At 52.8% G+C, this 24087-nt stretch overlaps 1 protein-coding gene across 8 annotated transcripts in view; it reads left to right on the top strand.

The window, feature by feature from the left end:
• The window catches only part of RREB1 (ras responsive element binding protein 1), a 176547-nt gene that overhangs the window by 147669 nt on the left and 4791 nt on the right, over positions 1-24087 (top strand). For 7 of the 8 annotated variants that reach the window (XM_081827716.1, XM_081827715.1, XM_081827717.1 and 4 more), the window contains 4 exons: positions 7386-7575; positions 8613-11508; positions 18075-18239; positions 23206-24036. In XM_081827716.1, the coding sequence (XP_081683842.1) occupies positions 7386-7575; positions 8613-11508; positions 18075-18239; positions 23206-24036 (4082 nt within the window). The remainder of the gene's footprint in view (positions 1-7385; positions 7576-8612; positions 11509-18074; positions 18240-23205; positions 24037-24087) is intronic. The other variant, XM_081827718.1, reaches the window with a different exon arrangement.

Here is a 24087-nt window from a genome sequence, read left to right as displayed (position 1 = left end):
AGACAGCTGCTTCAGCCTTCTGCTGTTAGGACAGCCCTGACTGCATGCCCCAAAACTATACCTCCTGCCTTCCCACCCACCCCTACCACAACTGCAGAGCCCCGGCCCGGGTAATAGGAGCCACCATGACCGAGCAGCCCTGCGGGAGGCTGGGATGTCACATGGTGGGGAGGGGGCAATGGTATGATCTCCAGGATTCTCAATTAAGTTTTCTTTCTGAGAGAAGCATTTGCTAACATGTGCTGGAATTCAGGTGTTTTCTGGGTGAACCAGGCTCTGGTGAACTGTCTTGGAGTCCAGAAACACTATTTCTGTGAGCAGAGTGATTTGGAGTTCACACATATACAGGTGTGTGTTTGTAAGTTGAGGATGGGCCGAATGTCCATCTTAGCACTCATCCCTGTGTTTGATATGTAACCTCACCTGTCTTTAGAGTGTTTCCCACTGATGAGTTTTTGTTTTCCTTAGAGTAATTTATTTCAGTATGTGATGTAAAAAGAAAAAAAGTTTTGTTTTTAGAAGAGTTCTATTGGCATCTGTAAATCCTGTGACTAGGATTCCCTAGTTACACTTTCCCCCAAATGCGTTGATCTTACTGACAGTGAAGTTCTCCATTTGGGAAAGTTGCCCGCCTCTTGCATTGCCGCGGTATCAGAAAGCAATCTCTTGAGTTTGTAAGCTTTCCCTCTGGCACACTGTCCGAATCGCACACAAGATGAAATAGTCCTCCAGCGCTCCGCGGTCCTACGACTTCCAAAGTGCAGTCCTGCTCCTTCGGCATGTTCTGCAGTGGTACCGTCCGTGAGTTCCTGGAGTGGCGTCCAGGGCAGGATGGAGACATCCCACAAGCCGGGGGGTGAGGGGAGAGTTTTGGGGCCCACCCGACCCATGGCTGTGGTCTTCATGAAGACTGATAAGCCCAAGGGAGGTTAGCAAACACCCCCAGATCAGAGCCCGCAGCGAACAGCGTCGCCCACAGAGTGACAATGGTCTCCATTGTCCCTGAAGAGCTCTTTAGAAACAGTTGCAGAGTGTTCTTCCCGGGGCCTTGGGAAGGCTGGTTGAACCGGGGTGTCTCTGGCTGACAAAGGCCCGTCCAAATGTTTCTGGGTAATGGTTTTCCACACTGGTTTTATTTAAGGTCTGCCAACAGGTGCTGAGCAGGAGATGACAAGCAGTGTTTTTCTGTGGGGTTTCATTTTCTTCCTTTTAACCATCCCCACGATGTGCTTCTGGTTTCAAAGCAGGTTTGTTTTTTGGGTTTTTTTGTGTGTTTTTTCCCCCTCTGCCACTTTTGAGCAGCTTATGAGATGACATTCTGTATCTTTTCAGAAGTGAAATAGGAGCGCATCTATTGAATCCCATGAATTGGAGAGGCGTGAAGTTGTGGCTCTGGGCCTTATTTAAATTTTATTAGAAGGCTCTGAGTGCATGTGCAGGCTGGGATGGCATGCACTTCTCTTCTGAGCTGTGGCCCCAGGAGCAGGGGAGGTGGCAGGGGGTGGTGGTGGGGGGAAGCAGGTGGTGCAGGACAGAGGGCGACCAGGAAGAACATGCATTTCTCCCGTGAGTCTCAAGGATTAAACAGAAGCAGTGGGGACAGTGGTAAAGTTCTTGAGAATGAAGAGCGAGAACACATCCTTTGGAAATTAAAATTCATTTTCCCTGCGTTTTCATGTTTGCTGTCGTGGCCAGGAAATGGGCTATTCCTGATGGTTTTGTTCCTAGCAATATACGGTCATGGTTAAGTTTGGAGTAGCACCTTGCAGTTTTCCAAGCATTTTATTCTCTGTCACTGACAGTAACTCTGACAATCCCCATGTTACAGAGGAGAGAGCAGTCAAGGGCTCAGAGGAGGATGGGGAAGAGCTCTCCCAGGCCTGGGATATCGGGTGTCCACAGATTTGAGGACCTGTCACTTAATTCTCGCTATAGTAAGGAGGTCATGGAGGGAGCAATTCCTGTCTCAGGCCTGTGTGGGAAATTTTGCCCCATAGGCAATCAAAATACAGAGGAAATAAGTTGTCCAAGATTGCACAACCTCCACTTCCCCTCCCACTGTCTCTGGTCCCCGAGCGTATCCCACACCGCTCCCCAGCTGCCTTCCACGGGGGACACAGAGCTTGTGGTTGGTGCTGGTTAATTCAGCTGTGAGTTCACTGAGCACCTATTATGTGTGAAACTGTCCTAGATGCCAGAAACGGGAGGGGCTTGAAGGTGAACGAGAGAATGGAAGGGGGGATAGACCTGTTAGAAGTGAAGAAAACTCGGTGTCATTAAAAACTCATGGCTACGATAGCTGCAGTCAGCTCTAACTGCCATATTATGAGACCCTGTCCTCCCTTTTAGAAACCGACTTGTGACGCCCCTCACATTGAGTATTCATAGCCAACAGTGCACTAGTGCAGTAGACTCAGGAAAGGTATTCAAAAGGTCTCTAGGGCACAGGAGAAAAATACGAGAACTTTTCTTCCCAGGGGCGCCTGGGTGCCTCAGTCGGTTAAGTGTCTGCCTTCGGCTCACGTCATGATCTCAGGGTCCAGGGATCGAGGCCCACATCGGGCTCCCTGCTCAGCGGGGAGCCTGCTTCTCGCTCTGCCTGTCGCTCCCCCTGCTTGTGCTCTCTTGCTCAAATAAATAAAATCTTAAAAAAAAAAAAAAAAAGTCCAAACCTGGAAGTGAAAGATGTTGTATTAGGAATATGATCCATGCAGTGACCCAGACCTGGATCTTCTCTCAGTGCAGTGAGACTCCAGCGTAAGCCCTTGGGGAGTGAATGTGCAGTCGCTTACCGTTAACTCCCAGTCGTTCTGTTCTCAAAGATTGCAGCCAACACAGAATTAGTGAATATTAAACCGTGGCTCCTAGAGGAAACACAGGGTTAGTTGCTTGCGAGCCTCTGCTTACCTTTTCATCAACTAATCAATAACAGACCCTGGTTTTATGTTTGTTTCTGCTTAAAGAAATCATACTTAATAAATAGCACTGACTCGGGGACCGGGAACTCCCAGCCCCCAGCACCGTAACTCGTGCCTGAACGAAGCTTGTGGGACACACGCACGTTCTGCCATCAGGCACATCCCAGCTCCTCGAGCTCACGCTCGGGAGACAGCGCTTTGGCGCTGTGCTTGGAGCCCATCTCAGACCACGGAACCACCCACAAAGAGCACAGAAACGCGAGAACTGTGGCACTAAGTGGACCGTGTAAGGGTTTACAGTAGGGGCTGGGGCAAGACGGCGGAGCGGCTGCAGCCGGGAACGCGCACGGCGGGCGACTCGGCTCTTTCCCCTCTCGGGGCGGGTCCTCAGGCACGCTGCTGCGAGTAGTGACGCGGCTTTTCAAGTACGTTGTAGCAAGTGGGCAAATTGACAGATACGGAATCTGCCAGTAATGAGGATCGACTATATATGTTTTAGGTTAGATAAAATAGTACACGGACGCGTGACTTCATTTTTTTTTTTTTAAAGATTTTATTTATTTATTTGAGAGAGAGAGAGCACAAGAGGGAGGGAGCGGGAGAGGGAGAAGCGGACTCCCTGCTGAGTAGGGAGCCCGATGCGGGACTCGATCCGGGGACTCCAGGATCATGACCCGAGCCGAAGGCAGTCGCTTAACCAACTGAGCCACCCAGGTGCCCCGCGTGACTTCATTTTAATGCGCACCACACCTGAGCCCTTTACCTGACTTTGACCGTGAATCCCTCCGCTGCGGTGGTCTTCACAGGGAAAGCTGAGCGGGGAGCCAGGGCCAGCCCCCGGTGGATCACACACTCACTGACTCTTACTAGCGCTGTCTCACAGAGTTGCTAGGATGAATGAGTTCAGGTATTTGTTGTGATATTGCAGCATTCGGTGCGGGTGAAAATGAATTTAAAACACTCTGCAAATGTCCTGCGCAAAATGTATGTAGTTGGTGCTCGCTCTCAATTTGGAAAGAGCAAGTGCGGACATCAGGTGCAGAGTGCCCACGAGTGGCAGCCCTTGGCACCTGCCCTCGACTTTGTTGCCTCTTCTTGTTCTCACCTTCCAGGGAAGGCACAGACCAGCTCCCGTTTCCCACGGCTTCCCAAGCCTCACCTGCTTCTGGCCAAGCCTGGACAGAGGGGAGGAGGCAGGGAGAGAGAAAATCAGAACCATCTCCAGTTCACAAAGGGCCATACCAGATGAGGCCACAGGCTTGACTGCCCAGCCCGCCGAGTGTGGCTCACTCTGCCTGCACGTAAATCCCAGCTGTGGAGCCTTCCTGAGCCCTGGGCTCCACACCTCCCTCCCGCCCCGGCCCCTCCACCTTTTTCCCAGAGGCTCCGACTCAGTGTAAGGGCTTCTCTTCTGGGGTTTTTAATAAATTGAACACCCCCCCACCACCTGCATCTGCCACAAATAGTGCTTTGGATGTTGTTGAAGCTCAGAAAAAGAGACGAAAAGTTAGCTCACTCTCATTAGCCATTTGTAATTAGATGTTGCTCTCTTTTTTTTTTCTTCTTTAGGTGGTTCTCTCTTTTACATGTATTAGGATCATGTTAAACTTATGCACAAGTAGAGAGCACAGTGTGATGAACCCTCATGCACCCATCCCCCAGTTTCAGGAATTCCCAGCGCATGGTGTTTCATCTCTTCCCCCATCCCAGATAATTTGAAAACAAGTCCCAGGCATCGTATTTCACTTAACATCTCATTACCTATCTGTAAAGGAAAGGGACTTACAAAAAAAAAAAAAAAAGCACAACCAAAATACTACCACAACTTAAGTAAGTAACAGTGATTTCTTACTATCACCCGATGTCTGGTTGGCATTAAATGTCCCCAGTCCAGACATTTCTCTCCAGCTCAGGGGAGAGCTTCCAGCTGACCACTGGGGTGGTGATGGGGTGGTGACGACGAGGAGTGTGCTGTTGAACTTGAGTCTGGGGGGACTGGAGTCACCGCGGTAGAAGAGGAAAGTGTCATTTCCAGGATGGCAGGACGGGACAGAGGTGCTGTGGGGCCCCGGGGGTCACAGCCCCCCCCACATGTACGGCGTGGCACATTGGAGCAGCTGTGGCCAGGCTGCTTCCTCATGGCCTAGTCCTCTGGCTGCTTTGGCCAGGGTTCCCCGTGGTTGGGGGGGCCACCCTCCAGCCCCCCTGAACATGAGCCGCGTGCGTGCAAGGGATTGCGGCGGAGGGGGGGGCAGGAAGTGGCACCGTGTGGGCCCGCGGCGTGAGCACAGTCAGCACCTAAAGGCAGCCTGGGTTCTCTGTGACCCTGCCTTCCCTGGAGCCCTTGTCACACTTGGTGAGCTGAAGCACCGTTCCCTCAGGCGCAGTTTTGTGTTTTGAGCGGCTCGCGGGAACCCGGTATTCCAAATTTAATGGAACGATGGCAGGAATCTCGATGGCGAGATGTGGCTGGGGTGGCCCTAGAGACAGGAGCGGTGGACATACAGCAGGACCTTGCTTGCCGTGGCCTGCCACAGCGCGGTAAGGACAGCCGAGTTGCACGTACTTGGTACTTCGTTTCAGCGCAAGAGGAAAATGAGTTCAGCTGCTTTGTGGGTGATTTATTATCTCTTTATTAACAGAGAAGAATTTCAGAGCTAAGAAGGTTTCCGCTAAGGTGTGTGCAGTGTAAATCCCGGCAGGTTGCTCTGCCCCTTGGTGACCCCCGTTCCTTCCCTGTAGAGCACCACTAGCACCTGCTTTAGGGGTTTTGTGAGAGACAAATGCGTTTGTACATGCAAATACTTGGAAAGGTGCTAGGCCCACAGCCCTAATAGAACTTCTGCAGTCACAGAAACATAGAAATGTGTTAGATCTGCACTACCTGAGGCCATTGTTGAAATGAAAATAATGTGACTGAGGAAATTTTAATTAATTTAAATAGCCACATGTGGCTCCTGTGGGCACTGTATCCAGTACGGATCTAGGGGATATTGATAATACTGTAATGATCAGATGGTCGTTAGGATGGTTCTCAGTGCAGACCCAGAAGGTGACACTGGTACAAAAGAGTAGAGGAAGCATCATAAAATGCATTTGGGGGCACGTCGGTGGCTCAGTCACTTAAGCATCTGACTCTCGACTTTCAGCTCAGGTCCTGATCTCAAGATTGTGAGATCGAGCCCCACGTCAGGCTCTGCGCTGGGCATGGAACCTGCTTAAGATTTTTTCTCTCTCCCTCTCCCTCTCCCCACCTCCCTCCCTCTCTCTCTCTTTCCCCCTCTCCCTCCCCCTGCTCCCCATGCTCCATCTGCTGCCCATCCTCCCTCTCACTCGCTCTCTCTCCATCCCCCTCTAAAAAGGAATAAGTAAATAATAATAATAAAATGCGTTTGTTTCACATCTTTGTGGCCCAGGACACTTAAGGTGTGTGTAGGTCATCTCTGAGGTGGAGGGTGCTGATCTTTAGATGGACTGCATCCGTGGGAGTCTTTCAAGGAAAAGGCGACAGCATCGTAACAGGTGTGGGCGGGAGGATGAACGGGGTTCATATTTTTTTTTTTTTAAAGATTTTATTTATTTATATGACAGAGAGAGACAGCGAGAACAGGAACACAAGCAGGGGGAGTGGGAGAGGGAGAAGCAGGCTTCCCGCGGAGCAGGGAGCCCGATGCGGGGCTTGATCCCAGGACCCCGGGATCATGACCTGAGCCGAAGGCAGACGCTTAACGACTGAGCCACCCAGGCGCCCCGAACGGGGTTCATATTTTATCTTTGCTTCCGTACTGGCTGTGTGACCTCGGCCACGTTGCATAAGGTTTTTGAGCTTTGGTGTTTCCATCTGTAAGATGAAAGTCAGGATACCCACCCGCCTACCAGGGGCATGCTCTGTGCCCCTTCAGGATGCCTTGCTCCTAGTCTAGGAGCCAGGGTTGTCTTTCAGATAATGGATGGTAATAATATCAGAATTGAATACATAGTTACTGTCGTGTGCTACTAATTCACTTGGAGAATTTGATTATCATTTCATCCTGATTATTTCATCCCCATTAGAGACCAGGGATGCTCTAGATTCTGCGCAAACGTATGCTATTTGACTTTTAAAGATTTATGATAATTAGAGTCCATTGAGCCAAGGGAGGGAGCAAAACCTTTGAAATGATCGCTCTATGCTGCATAATTCAGATAAGACAAAGTAAGCCTGCAACCGTGGCTTCAGGTTTCCGGCTAAACTTACTGGACACACCTGTTCTGTCTGCAAAGATTAGGATACCCAGAAATTGGTAAAATATAACTTTTTTAAAATGAAGAGTTTTCTTGGTGCTAACCATGAACAGAGTGGCTTCTTGATGTCCTGTCATTTTTATTTCAATTGAAATGAAGCAACAAAAAAATAGAACACGCTACTGGACAAGTGGAAACTCTGACTTGGCTGCTCCCTTATATCCTGTCCCTTTTTCCTGCCAGATGTGACATTTGCTGCGTAACCTTTCGAACACATCGAGGACTGCTGCGCCACAACGCACTTGTCCACAAACAACTTCCCAGGGACTCCATGGGAAGGCCTTTCATTCAGAACAACCCTTCCATCCCTGCTGGCTTCCATGACTTAGGATTCACTGACTTCTCCTGTAGGAAGTTTCCTCGAATTTCTCAGGTACTTTGCTCGGCCTGTGGACCCAGCAGCCACCTCCATGGGCCACGTCGTTGGACTAGACCCCCTCACCCTGAGGCTTCCCTTCCTTAAAATGTTGTCAGTTGGGTTTTGTCTTTCTTTTAATCACAACCTTTTCTCTTGAAATTCAGCTTGATCCTTTCAATCTTCATTGGCTCATTAAACTGAGAGGGATAGGTGGGCTTTTATTTTGTGTTGAATTTCTTATTAACTTGAGTATGTGTCTAGCTTACCTGTGCTTTTTGCCTGTTCTTGGGGCATTTGGATTTAAGGTTGTGAATTGCTCACCACCCCTACTCCAGCCCTATCTGAATTGAATTTGTATTTTTTTAAATATTTCTTTAATATCCGTGTTACAGGTAAATATTTCTAATGTTGTAGTTCCTATTAAAAATGTTTGGGGTCATTATTAACCTGAACCATATTTGTTCTCTGCCTACAAAACACCTGCCAAAGCCATTTTGAAACTATTTTTTTTAAAAAACTGGGATAGAGGATATCAACAGGGAAACTCTTGAGGCACAGAATCCTGAAGTTCAGTGACTTATTCCATATGTATACACACACATATATGCATATACCCACACGTATGCACTCACATAACCCTCCCCCCAGGTGGCGCTGCCTCACGCCCCTGCCCAGGCAATGCCCTTTCTCCCACAATCACGAGGGTAGCCAGTTCTCCACTGGTGGTAGGAAGTCCCCAGCCCATTAGTTTTCCAGGACACCATTTTTAAAAAGAGAATTAATCCTGTCTTTGTGCTGTTGTTACTTAACCATATTTCATTGCTTCTCTGAGATACCCTAGAGATTGATGTCATTCATCAAGCAAGATGACGCTTGAGATGCTTTGGGGGGGTTTTCCTGATTCAGTCCGGGACAGGAATTAGCAAGCAGGGGGGAGGCCAAGGCTGGGGACTGGGGCAGCTTATACAACAGATACCTTCTGCATCTCAGGGTAGTGATTATTTTTAAATCCTCTTTATTCCCTTGCTCTTGCCTACCCGGCTTCCATGCAGGCCTGGTGTGAGACAAACCTACGAAGGTGCATCAGCGAGCAGCACCGTTTCGTCTGCGATACATGTGACAAGGCGTTCCCCATGCTCTCCTCGCTCGCCCTGCACAGGCAGACCCACGTCGCCACGGACCAGGGACGGGAAAGGCTGCAGGCCAAGACCCTGCCCGGGGACGCCCTGGACCAGAAGGTCTTCCTGGCCTTGCTGGGCCTGCAGCACACCAAAGACGCCAGGCCTGCCCCTGCCGAGGAGCCCTTGCCCGATGACAACCAAGCAATACAGCTCCAGACACTCAAGTGTCAGCTACCTCAGGACCCCGGCTGCACCAACATGCTGAGTCTGTCTCCTTTCGAAGCTGCTTCCTTGGGCGGCTCTCTCACGGTCCTCCCGGCTACCAAGGACAGCATGAAGCACCTGTCCCTGCAGCCCTTCCAGAAGGGCTTCATCATCCAGCCCGACAGTAGTATTGTGGTCAAGCCCATCTCTGGCGAGTCGGCCATCGAGCTGGCTGACATCCAGCAGATTCTGAAGATGGCAGCCTCCGCCCCCCCTCAGATCAGTCTTCCGCCTCTCTCCAAGGCCCCTGCTGCCCCTCTGCAGGCCATCTTCAAACATATGCCCCCTCTGAAGCCAAAGCCCCTGGTCACCCCGCGGACGGTGGTGGCCGCGTCCACGCCCCCGCCTCTCCTCAATGCCCAGCAGGCCTCCCCGGGCTGCATCAGCCCCAGCCTCCCCCCGCCGCCCCTGAAGCTCCTCAAAGGCCCCATGGAGGCAGCCTCCAGTGCCCACCTGCTGCCGTCCCCGGCCGGAGCGCAGCCAGACACCGCCGCGCAGCTCTTCCTGCAGCAGCCGCGGGTGGACCTGCCGGGCCAGGCCGAGATGAAGACGCAGCTGGAGCAAGACAGCATCATCGAGGCCTTGCTGCCCCTGAGCATGGAGGCCAAGATCAAGCAGGAGATAACGGAGGGGGACCTCAAGGCCATCATGACCGGGCCCGGTGGCAAGAAGACGCCAGCCATGCGCAAGGTGCTCTACCCCTGCCGCTTCTGCAACCAGGTGTTCGCCTTCTCCGGGGTGCTGCGCGCGCACGTGCGCTCGCACCTGGGCATCTCGCCCTACCAGTGCAACATCTGCGACTACATCGCCGCCGACAAGGCCGCGCTCATCCGCCACCTGCGCACGCACAGCGGCGAGCGGCCCTACATCTGCAAGATCTGCCACTACCCCTTCACCGTCAAGGCCAACTGTGAGCGGCACCTGCGCAAGAAGCACCTCAAGGCCACCCGCAAGGACATCGAGAAGAACATCGAGTACGTGAGCAGCAGCGCTGCCGAGATGGTGGACGCCTTCTGCTCCCCGGACACGGTGTGCCGGCTGTGCGGCGAGGACCTGAAGCACTACCGCGCGCTGCGCATGCACATGCGCACGCACTGTGGCCGCGGCCTGGGCGGCTGCCCCAAGGGCCGCAAGCCCTTCGAGTGCAAGGAGTGCAGCGCCGCCTTCTCGGCCAAGCGCAACTGCGTCCACCACATCTTGAAGCAGCACCTGCACGTGCCCGAGCACGACATCGAGAGCTATGTCCTGGCGGCCGACGGCCTGAGCCCGGCCCACGCGGCTGCCGAGGCCTCGGGGAGGATCGAGGACGGTGGCGGGACCTTCGGCGAACGTAAACCCCCGGCCCCCTTCCCGGAGCCGCAGAACGGCTTTCTTCACGGGGGCCCCCCCCAGCCTCTGCCTCCCCACGTCTCCGTCAAGTTGGAGCCCGCCAGCAGCTTCCCGGTGGACTTCAACGAGCCCCTGGACTTTTCCCAGAAGGGCCTGGCCCTGGTCCAGGTGAAGCAGGAGAATGTCCCCTCCTTCCTGAGCCCCTCCTCCTCGGCGCCCTATGACTGCTCCATGGAGCCCATTGACCTGTCCATCCCCAAGAACTTCAGGAAAGGAGACAAAGATGTGACTGCTCCCGGCAAAGCCAAGAAGCCTGAGCAGGAACCAGGGAGCGGCGAGCAGCCAGCTCCCTGTCCTCCGCCGTGCCCTACCCTGCCAGTGACCTTGGGGCCCAGCGGAATCCTGGAAAAACCCGTGGCCTCCGCTGCCACCACTCTGGAAGCCCACGCTCAACCCCTGCAGGGCTCTGTTCAGCTTGCTGTCCCCATCTACTCATCAGCTCTGGTCAACAGCTCCCCCATCTTGGGCAATCCCACCCTCATCAGCAGCCCAGCGGTGTTGCGGCCGCTGCGCCCCAAGCCCCCGCTGCTCTTGCCAAAGCCCCCCGTGACAGAAGAGCTGCCCCCACTGGCCTCCATCGCCCAGATCATCTCATCTGTGTCCTCGGCCCCCACCTTGCTGAAAGCGAAGGTGGCCGACCCGGGGCCCACGAGCCCTGACAGTAACAGCACAGTTCTGGACAGCTTAGGAAGCGCGGTCCCCAGGGCTGCTGCCCCCGCCAGCACCACCAGCCCAAAAGAATCCGGCGACCCGTCCCCTCCTGCCAACAGCCCGGAGGCGCCCTCACCCACCGAGCAGGGGCCAGTGGGCTTGTCCAAGAAGAGGGGCCGGAAAAAGGGCATGAGGAGTCGGCCCCGCTCCAGCAGCGGCGGGGTGGACCTGGACTCCAGCGGGGAGTTTGCCAGCATCGAGAAGATGCTCGCCACGACGGACACCAACAAGTTCAGTCCGTTTCTACAGACTACAGAGGATGACGCTCAGGATGAAGTGGCCGGAGCCCCCGCGGACCCCCACGGGCCCAGTGACGAAGAGCAGGGCAGCCCTCCTGAAGACAAGCTGCTGAGGGCCAAGCGGAACTCCTACGCCAACTGCCTGCAGAAGATCAACTGTCCCCACTGCCCCCGGGTCTTCCCCTGGGCCAGCTCCCTCCAGAGGCACATGCTCACACACACTGGTAAGAGGGCCCGCCATGCCAGGAGTGCTACTGCCCGGAGGGGAGGCTGTGGCCTGTCTGGCCTGGGGAAGCGGGGGGGAATGGGACGGGGAGCAGGCTTGGAAGCGTAGAACCCTTTCCCCACGACCCCACTTTCAGCTTCTCCCTGAGTCTCGGAAGCAGGGGGCTTGCCTGGTGGGGCCGAGAGTTCTTCCTTGTGCACCCTTGTCACCAAAATCACCTGTTCCTGCTGTCTGGGCCCCCGAAGGGCTGCTGGTGAAGGCAAGTGTTACACGTAGGTGTTTAGGGGTGCGAAGGGTCCTGGGCCCGTTGGATCACAGACTTTCATACACTTCATCCCTTCAGCAGGATGTAGTAAGATTACCTGGTGACGCACAGGAGGCAGTGAGGAAAAAGTAGAAGTTGGTATTAAGGGATCGGCCACGGTGGACTTGCTGCTTTGGCAGGAAAAACTGCATCCCCAGTTCTGCAGAGCAGCTTTTAATATGTTGAACGTTCCGTGAAGTTCTTTTGACTCCGTATATTCTTAAAGGGAATATTGCAAATTCACAGTTCTCTTTCATTTCGCTAAGGCAGTCCCAGCTTCCCAATTATGGGGAAGATCAGTGACAAATAGTGGGTAGAATTTTTTTTTTTTTAATTTTATTTATACTAAAATCAACAGCTGTTCCGGAGAAACACCCAGATATAATCGTATTCTAAGTCTAATGTTTGGACTTAAATCGCCAAAAAGATAGCCCCAAGTATTTTTCAAGCGTTAGTTTCTATATGTTGATTTTTAAAGAGAAGTTGAAGAGGGTACATTTTAAGTAATTTTATACCAGGTATTTTGCATAATCACATGACCATACACTCTCCTCTTAATTCTAATTTACTGAATATTTATACAGGGTTTATATCATTGAGCTAAAGGTAAATAGGGTGAGAGCCTTAGCCTTTTGGAGATTACCACCCGAATACTAATGGGTAGGACCTAAAACCCAATAGAGAATTATATCATACAGGATTGCCAGATAAAATCCTGGATGCTAGTTAAATTTAAATTTCAGATAAAAAGCAAATAATTTTTAGTGTAGGTATTTTTCCATGCAGTAGTGGGGATAGACTAAATACTGAATTGTCATTTATTTATCTGAAATTCAGACTGAAGTGCTTTTAGTTGCTAAATCTGGCTTACAAGGCTTAGGACTGGCGAGGGGGAGGTCCTGGGAATGAGGTGTGAGCCACGCTCTGTACCCAGGTGGAAAGGCTTCATTCAGAAGTGGTGGTGATCACAGAAGCTTCCAAGAGCCCATGGCAGGCTGTTCTACTAGTGAGGGAGGTCGGTCGCCGAGCAGTCCCTGGGAAACGGGGAGGGGAGAGGAAGTGGGCCGGGGTGGGGGGTGCTCTCTCTGGGCTGGTGGGACCTCGAATCCAGGACTCAGGTGGCAGCAAGTCAGGAGCGCCTGTCCACCAAGGACTCCACTACTGAACAGAATTTCTAGATTTGTGAAGTATATGCTACATTTTCACACTGTCATTTTCATTTGAAATCCTGTAAGCCTGACAAAGTAAAGCCACAGTTCTCTGAAGAAAGTTCAGAAAAGAAAATGCATGGTAAACAGGAGGTGCCCCGCACAGCAGGCTCTTGCTACCCTTTTTGGGGGGGGCACTTGTTTGTCAGCTGCAGAGCCTTTGGAGAAGTGAGTACTTCTGTTACCACTTTCCAGAAAGCAGATGGCTGGATCTGACGAGGAGCATGGCTCTTGCCATGCCCTACCCTCTGCACGCCCCTGATGCCGCCCCCACCACCCTCCCCGCAGCTGGGAGTCCTGTGCTTAGTAGAGAGCGTGCACATTGTCCGAGGGTGAGGCCAGTTACTCCCGGACTTTCTCTTCCTAGCAAACCACCAGTCTCCCTAGGAGGACCGGAGTGGCTGGTACTTGCTTTCCAGGGTTCTGCCCATGTCTTGCACGTGCCTGCCAGAAGTTCCCACTTGTGAATGCATCCTTTCAGTCGCCTGGCTTTTGAATGCCAAAATGTCCTAGTTGGTTTAAAGTCTCGTAGCTTCTGAAACCAGGCAAGGAAGATGGGGGAGGTCTGTTGAAGATGGAGTAGGGCGGGGTGGGCGTAAACATCAACATGTTCTGCCCCTTCTCCCTAAGCCGTTCCTAGACCCTGCGTGGCTGTGTCTGCTGCAGCCCCGTCCGTGACGCCCTGTCTGACCGTGTTCTCACTGCCGTGCCCTCCTGCTGAGGGTTGCCGGCCTTGACTTGAGGGGAGCACTCAGCGTTGGTGGAGAGACCTTCCAGAGTTAGTCTTCATGACCGTCCCACGAGGGCGATGTTGTCCACATCTTGAAGCAAGGAAATGAGTAACAGCCAGTCGTTCTGGGGGTGGGTCATGAGCGGTTGAGCCCGAGTTCAGAGCCAGGGTCACGTTCGCTGCGGCTGCCCCACGGTCGGGGTGTGTGGCTGCTTCTGTGCTGACACGTAGAGAGGGTGTGCCTGCCCCCGCCGTCCTGACATGTCCTGCCATGTTCCGGTGCAGAGGACTGGCAAGGGGTTGGAGAGGAGGGGAACACAGTTACGGACCCGAATCCTAGTAATCCGCCCTAAGGGCCGCGGGACGGTACTAGCCGCTCACATAGGCGCTGTATAAGCTGGTGCCCCCTGGGCTTTGTGAGCTCCTTGCCGTCCTTCTGCTTCAGCTCGCAGGGACTGTCTCAGCCTCACCTCTGTTGCATAGTTTCATAGAGCACTTGGCTGCGCCTGGTGCCGTGTTAGGACATTTTCCATTCATCGCGTATCCCAGCTGGACGGAGCCTGGGAAACCAACTGACCCACCCGCTCTTCCCACAGACGTGTTTTCCTGGTAGACGCTCTGCTGTTGAAGAATCCCCCAGCTGTGTTTGGTTGCCTGGCTCTCTGGGACGTGCTCCCTCCAGAAACCTTGGAATAAGATGGAGTTAAACACGCCTCTGAAACAGCCCCGTAAACAAAAAGCATTCTACAGAAAAGAGGCTTTCTTTTTTTCTCTTTTTTGGGGGCTGGGGGCAGTAGTGTTAAACTCCAGCTGTGTTCCAGCCCAAAGCTTCGAGCGGTGTCCGGGTTTAGATCGCCGTTAGGCAGACCGCATCTGTGTCTCAAGAGTCCGCCTCCTCCTGACCTCTTAGCAAATGCACAGAGGGATCGTAACTTCCGTACGTGGTCTCCTGGAGGGGCAGCATTAGGGAGACCGGTGGGGCTTGCTGCAGCCGAGGGGCCCGTGGCTTGGGTTTTCGGGATCGTGGCTCAGGAGGAAGCCGGCGTCTGCCGTCCTATTTCATCTTCCTTGGTGAGCTCTCTGTGCACGGCTGAGCTCCCTCCTTGCACTCTCCTCCTAGCCTGTGTCCTGGGGAGCAGGGACGGTTCCTGGTTCCTTGGCTCTTCTGCCTGAGTAGTGTTGCCCCTTTGGGAGAGGACAGTCCACCGTCCCTCCCTTTTCCCCCTCATTTAGGCCACAAGCCAAGAGAATACAGAAAATGCAGTCAGCCCGTGTTTGCTCCTCCTCACCTTCCTCCTCCTCTCCTCCCTTTTCTCCTAAAATGAACGGGTCAGGACCCTGGGATGGCTGAGCCTCCCACCTCCCCTGCCCCCAGCTCTGACATTTTGGGATTCTCCCAGTTGGTTTTAGCGCCTGTTCTTTGCTAGGCTGAGGGCCTCTGCACTCAGCCTGTCCCACCTGCTGCTCACAGGCCGCCGGCGTGAGTTGAAATCGGTACAATGTGCAGGCCTCCGCGTGGAAAGTGCTTTGGACACCAGTGCTGGTTGGCTCCTTCTGCTTTTCTGAAGGGGCAGCCTTCACTTAGCCAGCCCTGCGTGCACCTCTGTCACCAACAGAGAGCAGGAAGCCGTCTGCGGGTGGGAAGCCGAGTGATCCCACTTACTCTCGCTGTTCATTCTTCTGCTCCCGATGGCCCGGGTGCCTGCCAGATAGCATCACGTAGTATAGGGTTTCTCTCTTTCCCTGCCTGCTCTCTGGGAGGGAAACTGGCTGGCTGACGGTTTTGACGGCTCCTGTTGGAGGTGGAGGGAGGCCGTAGGTCTTTGGTGTGAAGGGCACTCCTTGTGGCTACAGGTACATTGAGAAACACCCCTGGCAGAGCCGTGACTTGTGACAGTCACCCAAATAAATGAAATCGTGTGATGCATTCCCTGTAGGTTACCAGCCAACAAGTTTTGGGGAAACCCATCTGATGAAAAAATACTGGAGGGGCTCATGTTTTTCTCTGTCCATGCACTCCAGAGAGCACACCGCTTTTCACAGTATAAGATTTGTCTGTCAGACAGCAGTCAAAATCAACGAGTGAGTGAATGAATGCGTAAGTGTAAGGCTTTCGCAGTGAGAGGGGGAACTTTGAGAGGTTCCTGTTAGTTGTCACTTTGAGAACCTTCTGACATCATTGGGTCGTCTGAATTTAGCACAAGAATCTGAATCTTCGTCGTGGGGCGTGAGCCTGGCTGTCCAAACCCAGCTGTAAAATCACAGAGTGAACCATGTAATGGGAAAAAGTAAGGAACTGGTGGTTGTATTTAAAATCAAGACTCCTACAGTTCCTCATCATTCAGCTTCTGACTGGTTTCACTCCCAGCCGGGTCTCTCCCTCTCAGTCTGGCCTGAGAGGGAGATGCTATGATATTTGATCTTGGACGATAAGATGTTATTTTTCATACTTAAAATAAAGACTGAATAATTATGAAAGATTACATTCAATTTTTAGTGAAAAGCAAGAATAATTTGAAGCATACGCCAAAAACAAAACAGAACAAAAAAAGCACAACCAGTCTTCACGCAAAAGCGTGATATATATATATATTTTTTAATGTCATTTGTATAACTTAGCAGAAAACACTCCCTGAGCTTTGTGGAGGGAAACTTGAAAGCAGTCGGTGGGTTCTGCTCTGCACTTGATCCTGTAGGTCCCATGTGGGGCTCCTTAAGAGCATACACGCAGGGCTTCTGGATGTCTCATTCCATGGTCTTTGCTGGTTCCGGGCATCTGTATTCTTAGAAAGTTCCACCGCTGATTTCGAAGCATCACCTGAAAGGGTCCTGCAGCTCAGCAGGGAAGGGATGGCCCTCACTTTGATGGCTGCTGATGTTGGAACTCAGTGGGGCAATGATGCTGGTGGTGCTGGGCTGTGCACCAGCGTGCTCGGTGTGAATGGCACCCCCTGGAGTTGTGTGGTGCACGGTGTTCCTGCTCCCTTCCCCTTGTGCTGAGCCACACCCCCTCCGGGCACCTGGCCCAGGCAGTCTACTCGCAGTGAGTGCCTGGGCTGGTCACCTGCATGAGATCGGGCATCTGTGGGTCGTCCCCCCCGAGGCTGAAGGACCCCCGGGGTTGGTGTTCCAAGGGGGTTGTGCTGGTTGACTTTGCGGCCAGTTCCTGACACGGGCGTTTGATTTTGGCCATCCCAAGGTTACGAGGCACACAGGCCAGGCTGCAGCTCGGCCGTTGTGTTTGTTAGTACACAAAGCCTGTGCCCCTGTAAAACCAGAAACCGGGACCTTAGCACTTGGGGGGAAACAAGAACCCAGTGATGGAGTAAATGATTTACCGCCACCTTCTCTCTCCAGAACTTCAGCTCACCCTACCCTTCCCTTGGCGCTCCCCCTTTTTCCTCCTCCCTCCCTCCTCGCCCTGGCTTTCCCTGCACCTCCAGCCACGCAAACACAGGACAAGTTACAGGGGAGCCTAGTCTGCGTTTTGACATATTGTCTTTACGGAAAAAAAGGATCAAAATCGAAGGTTAAGACAGGGCAACGCAGAGCAGGGAACTCCTCTCTCAGGAGTTACCCCATGGTGGAGTGGGGTGGAGGTAGGGCCTACTCAGCCACTTCTCTCCACAGGCAGGTCTGGGGCCCGGAGCACCTGATCCCCTAACAGACTCGGTCCTGTGTGGGTCACTACGTACTACTAGCAAGGGGAACAAAGAACCTTTAATGCAAGGAGCAGGCCGCCTCCGTCTAGCCTGCTAGGACCGCAGTAAGCGCGGGCAGAGGTCACCGTAGGACTGTCTCAGCGAGTCGGACAGGAGGCGCGTTTCCCTGCTTCGGGTCCACTGTGGGCCAGGGAGAGGGGAATGGCTCCCAGGGATGTCCCGGGCTCCAAGATGCTGGTTTGATTTCCCAGAGTCAGAAGTCCCTGCCATGCCAGAAATGACCAAGAGGTGGCTTCTCTTTGTGACAGACTGTAGGTGTTTCCTTGCTGTGCTCTAAAATCCCTTTACTCGCTTTTTTTGTTACTGTTGTTAAGATTTTTAATTGTAATACTGTTGTTTTAAACGTCTTGGTTTCATTGTTAACTTTTAGCATTTTGAAGACAAAACCTTCATTGCACTTCACTCAGGATAAGAGAAGATATCATTTGAGTTGTTGATGTTACCGGTATTTTTTTTAATGTGTGTGTGTGTGTGTGTGTGTTTAAAGGAAGGGGTGGGGAAGCAAATGCCAGTTGTCCCAGGAGAATGAATGGAAAGCGACTTTTTCTTTTTCATTGCAGTAGAAAGCCAGATAAATATATATTTTTTTTCCTGCTTCAGGTCAGAAACCCTTCCCTTGTCAAAAATGCGATGCCTTCTTTTCTACCAAATCTAACTGTGAACGCCACCAGTTGCGCAAACACGGAGTTACCAACTGTTCCCTGAGAAGAAACGGGCTTATCCCCCAGTCAAAAGAGAGTGATGTTGGACCCCATGATAGCACAGGTAGTGTGCTTCCGGGTGATGGAGAGGAGGAGAGGGACAGAGGAGGGCAACTCTGAGAGAGAGCTCTGCTAGCGTGGTAGCGAACCCTAGCCGTGCATGCAAGCACGGCCAGCTGCCTCTCCCATTTCTCCGTCAGACTCGGCAGGCGGTCCATAGAAGTGGGCCCTGCCGAGGACCGGGAGCATGCATGCAGCAGGATGGGGCCTGGGGAAACACCGACAGTGTTCCTAGATCACTTTCCTGAGCCGCTAGGGCAGATCTGTGGCCCTCCCAGCAGACCCCTGTTCGTGCTGTGGGGGCCCTTCTGGAGGTGGGAGATGCGGTTGGGGGTGCAGTAGGATCACATCTAAAAAGGATATGAAACCCCACTAGCTTGGGGTGTTGTTTTCTCAAAGCCCAGCCTCTGCCGCATCCTACAGAGCAGGGATGGGCTCCCTCCAATGTCAGGGTATTTCAGGAAGTACTGATGCCCAGCCCTCCACAGGGGGAGGGGTGTGTGGGGAGGGGTGTTTTTCTCTTCAGTAACTCTCTTCCCAGTAAAAAACCTTGTCTTGTTTGAAAAAGCACTCTGCATGTCCTTTCTTTAATCACATCTCTGCTTGACCTGAATCCGGGTATTATTCTCATGTGCTGATAGCGCTTCCTTCCTCCAGCCCCTACAGAGCAATTAACGGCTGCTCAGTGCGTCTCCTGCCACCTTTTTTTCCCCCCCCTTACAGCTTCTGTATTCACTCCTGTCCTCTATTCAGTACATCCGGCATCTCCCAAGTGCTGGCGTTCTGTGCTTCCCACCCCCCCACAAACAGATCAGAAAATTGGCTGCTGCAGGTTACCTACATACATGACTAGTTAGTTGGCCATGGCTTAGTAACAGGTGTGGATTCAGTCCTGCAGATCTCAAAAGCTTGACATGTCCCCATTGCTCAAAGCCAGAGAGGTTCTCCCCAGAGGCGTTTGTCCAGGGGTGTAATTGTGTCCTTGTGTTTCTCTCCCTCAGGTGGGGGTGGGGAGCTGTGCTGTCTGGGAGCCACCCCCCCCCGCCCCGGCCCCCTTGTCCTTATCTAAGTTACAGGGGGAGAGGGGTACATCTGAATGGGTAGTAGCATTTCCAGGAAGAAGAATTGATCCAGACCCTCTGCTTTTTCCCCCATGCCTTCCCCCAAGCCCTAGTGAAACAAGCCAGCCCCTGAACTGCCAGGCTCTTTGGTTAAGATCAAACCCTCTAAGGGCATAAAAACGTAAGCCAGTTTGCCGCCTCCTCCCCCCAGCTTCCATTTCTACATAATTGGCTGGGATCTTTGGGTAGAGAAGGGTACGGAACCTTGGATCCCCGTGAACCAGAGATCAGCTGTTCCATCTCCAGGAAACCCACAATGATGCTGGCGAGCTCGAATTTGCTGCAGACAATCGTTCCTTAATGTTTAACAGCTGACTGCTGTGTCACCTGGTAGCCCCGAACATTTTCTCGAAGCCTGGTTTAAGAAAGCAGCTATGTGATTCTACCCATAGTGGTCCCCAAAGAGGGAAAGCAGTGGATAATTGAGGTCAGGGGGAGCCGTCAGTTTCCCAAGGTGGCAGGCAAGTAAGAACCAAGTGCTGGATGCACATTTTGCATTCAGCTTCTTGAGCCTGTGGATGAGCCCAGAACCCAGGCCTCCTGCAGACATGGCAGGGGGCGGGGTGGGGGGTGCACAGCTGTAGGAGCCTGCAGGCCCAAAGCTAATCAGAATATACATCTTAGCTTCAGTTCAGCACCAGATTTTACATTGTGGGTGTATTTGTTTTTTAAATTTGCAGTTACATGAGTTCTGTTTTGCCACATCCGTCAGAGCCCTACCTCTGCCCTGTCCTGGATGTTGTGTAGGGTTTCTTTAAGGGACAAAGCCTCTGGAAAAAGAAAATTCACTGAAAGCTGTAATGTGAAACCAGCAAAGAGAAAATAAATGTTTGGTTTCATTGTGGTCACAATCCATACATAGTAAAGAGGGGGACGAAGGGTTCAGGGAGGTGGAGTTCAGTGATTTCAAGGAGAGTTGCAAACCCAAGTGAGCATGGCGGGGGTGTGAGGTGAAGCTTGCTTTCGGGGCTCCCTCCCATGAAGTTAAAAGAGGCTTCAGAGGAAGACCATAAAAAAAAAAAAAAAGACCGGAAATGACCAAGGAAGCTCTTGAGGGGTTTTCTAGGTTTATCTGCCCAGGTTCAAGTCCCTAAACATGTTTTATAACATAAGTCTGACTTTTTTAATCATATAAGTTCTTTAAAGAAAATATACCCTCGATTTCCCCCGCACCCACCCACCCAGCCAAGGAATGCTAACAGGGGCATCTCTGGCTTAAAGGGGCACATCGGTCCTGGAACTAAAGCTCTCTGTTCACTTTCTCGTGGGCAGACAGGTTCTCTAGCCCACTTTGTCTTTGGGGGATACTCGTGGTTCTTCAGGTGATGCCTGTGGGAGCCTTCATATTTGTGGGCACCTGCATATGACTTTCTAAGTCAGCAGAAACATGGACGTTTTATTCTGCTCCTTACGGGTGGCCGCCCTTACCAGCCAGAAGCCCGCGTGCCCGGCACCACAGGAAATGCTCTGGGGAGGCGAAACTCAGACAGGAGCTTCCTCACCAGCTGTGCCCTTGGCCAGGCCGATTGGGTGTTTAGATTGGTGGTTGGTCACTTCAGCTGAGGAACATGGAATTGCCATGAAGCAGTAGATATTTCATCGTCGAGCTGACATGAAAGTCTTCACTTTCCCCATAGGAGGAGCTGTGGGTTTATTATCTCCTTGTGCACGCAGGATCTCTGCTTCCTCGCGCAGTTTTCTTAGGTTTAGCATCACAAATGAGGGGACCGGTAGGGACAGAGAATTACCACTTAAGGTAGGTGGCATTGCTTAGAAAAGCCATCTGTTCTGCTACCTGCGTTTGAAGGTGTAGGCGGTTGAAGAAGGAGGGGATCAAGGGGACCTGGTGTTAGAAGCTGGATATTCAGGAAATGAGAAGAGGCTAAGTCTGCTGTTGCCAAGGATCACTTAATAAAAATCAGTTGGAGTTGCTGGAACTTCAAGGGCACGGGCTGCCCTGTTAAAACACTCCCCCTAGTGGAAGTTTGGTAGAGCACAGCCAAGCCCCCTTTTGTTCACCAGAGGAAGTGAGTTGGCCTTTCACAGGATTTAGGGTGAGCTCTCCATTACGCACGCTAACTAAGGAAGGGCCCAAGAGTGAGAACAATCTGAGATTAACATATTTACTTCGGTTTGGTTCCAGAATTCATCACGATTTTTTTTAAGATCATCTTAAATATGTTCTACCATGAACTTGAAAATCCATGTTCTTTGGTGAAAGCTATAATGAACTGTAATAATAAAGCTAAGTAATGAAGAGAAACAGCCTAGAATATACTGGGACAAATAGGAAGTAATCAGAGATCAAGTCTTTTTTTTAAAGAAACTGAGCGTTCTATACTTAAAGACTTTATACCAAAATTCATTTAATAGACGCTCCCTATTGGGATGATTCAAGAAAACGAGTGTACAGTTTTTTTGTAGAATAAAGCCTAGATGGTGTGTATATTTCAGGAGTCATCTTCTTTAAACTTGTGGATAATGTATAAAAATCATTTATTGATACATTTTATATTCACACCATAAGTATTTGTCTCTTTCTGAAACTTCTTGAGATACTCAAGTAGTGCCTGTCTTAAAAGGCACAATCCGAATAAAACCAATGAAACGATGTCAGTGGAAGTGTAGATGGTTGTAGGTGAGCCAAAAGCCCCAGACAGGTGTGACCGTGGCAAGGGTAGGACCAGCTCCCTGAATCGATCAGGTGACTCAGACTGATGGGCACAGGTGGACATGGTGATGTCTCTGGTCACATACGCGAGGGGCCGGCTTAGGTGCCAGAATGCGCTGGCTCAGGTACTGTAATCAGAGATCTGGCATGAGGAGGGAGGTACCTCTGACCTGGGTGCCACGAAACCATGGATTTTGTCAGCCCGGTTGTCGGAGGAATTTGAGTCCCTGCAGTAATAAATTGGCCACTGGATCGATAATTAAATAGTAGGTCTCAGCAGACAGCTTCACGGTCTTAGCACATAGTGAAAAAGTCGTTAAGTCCTCCTTCAACCTGAGTTCAGAGAAGACGGTGCTCCTGATAAGTTCGGCGTTATTGGTGCTGCCTCGGTGCCATCCCTTAAGGTCATTAAAAACTGGTAGACTTTCCACATTTGGTTTTGCTACGGAGGGTGGACAGGTAGGAACAAACGAAGAGCTAGGAGGTGTTTCCACTCACTGCGTGGGGACCTCACAGCAGCGAGGGAGGCCTACAGGTGTGCATGCATCTCCTTCTCCGCCTCGAACTCTACCTGGGAGTTAGCCGGCAGGCGGGAGCGTGTGTACCATAGCACAGAATACATGCTTGGGGCCATTTTCTGTGAGACGCTCATTGTACTACGTTCCGGGAGTGGTCCTGTGTATGTTGCATGTTTATATATCTCTTTGCACTGGAAAAATAACTTTGACAGCTCCGCTTCCTCAACCTCCCTAGTGCTGCGAGTCTCTGGAATGCACAAACTCTCCTCTCTCGCCGATCCTTCTCTCTGTGCTGCCCTGAGTCGCTCACACCTTCCTGGGGGCCTGAGCATCCCTGTGTGTGGCAGTGGAGGGCACCGCTTGTGGGGGGGGGGCAGTGGAAGGGGAGGGCCAGAGCTGCAAGAGCAGCTGGTCCCTTGACCCCAACCTGTGTGTATGTGGAGGCTCCTTTTGCCTTTCGTGAACTAACCCCAGGTTCACCAGGCCTTCCAGGGATGCGAGTGGGAACAAGGAGGGGGTGGGGATGGGGAGAGGCATCCTCGCTGGTTTGGCATACAGGCTTGGGGGCCGGGTCCAGCCGAGAGTCCCAGTGGGGCTCTTGGAAGGGGCGAATTGGGTGGCGTCGGGCCTTAGCCTGTGCCCCTGTGCTCGCTCCCACAGATAGCCAGTCGGACGCAGACACGCCAGCGGCGGGGGGCGAAGTGCTGGACCTCACCTCCCGCGAGAAAGAGCAGCCGACGGCCGAGGGAGCCCCTGAGCCCAGCCAGGTCCAGGAGGAGCTCCCCGCGGAGGACGTGCCGCAGGGAGCGGCCGCGCCCCCCGGGGACGCGGAGGAGCAGGGAGCCGGTGGGAGCCAGGAGCACGACGACAAGCGCGGTGTGGAGGAGAGGGACGAGGACGCAGACGGCCCGGAGGAAGACACCGTCAGCAACAAGAGCCTGGACCTCAACCTCGCCAGCAGGCTGATGGGCTTCAAGCTCGCCGAGGGCGACGCGGGCGCGGCGGGCAGCGGGGGCCCCGCCCCGCAGGACCAGAAGCACGCCTGCGACGTCTGCGGCAAGAGCTTCAAGTTCCAGGGGACCCTGAGCCGCCACAGGAAGGCCCATGGCCGCGAGGAGCCCCGGGAGGACGGCCCGGGCGCCAGCGGAGGAGGGGCCGAGGGCCCGCTGCCCGGCTCCGCTGGGGCCCCCGCGCCCGAGCCGGAGGAGAAGCCGGCCCAGCCCTCGGAGGAGCCCCCGGCGGAAGCGGTGGCCTCGTCGTCGTCGGAGGCGTCGGGGGAGAAGCCGGGCGAGGAGGCGGAGGGCGCCTCGGACGGGGAGAGCGTGGCCGAGAAGAAGTCCTCGGAGAAGAGTGACGACGACAAGAAGCCAAAGACGGACTCCCCGAGAAGCGCGGCCAGCAAGGCAGACAAGAGGAAGAAGGTGTGCAGCGTGTGCAACAAGAGGTTCTGGTCCCTGCAGGACCTGACTCGGCACATGAGGTCCCACACAGGTAAGGGGCGCAGGGGGGCCGCTCCGCTGGCGCGGGCTCTCTCAAGCCACC

This window comes from Leptonychotes weddellii, chromosome 8, assembly GCF_054177405.1.
Source record: "Leptonychotes weddellii isolate Sample4059 chromosome 8, ASM5417740v2, whole genome shotgun sequence".
Classification (NCBI taxonomy): Eukaryota; Metazoa; Chordata; class Mammalia; order Carnivora; family Phocidae; genus Leptonychotes; species Leptonychotes weddellii.
The sequence above is the reverse complement of the archived record's forward strand: the minus strand, read 5'-3'. Positions and strand labels throughout refer to the sequence as shown.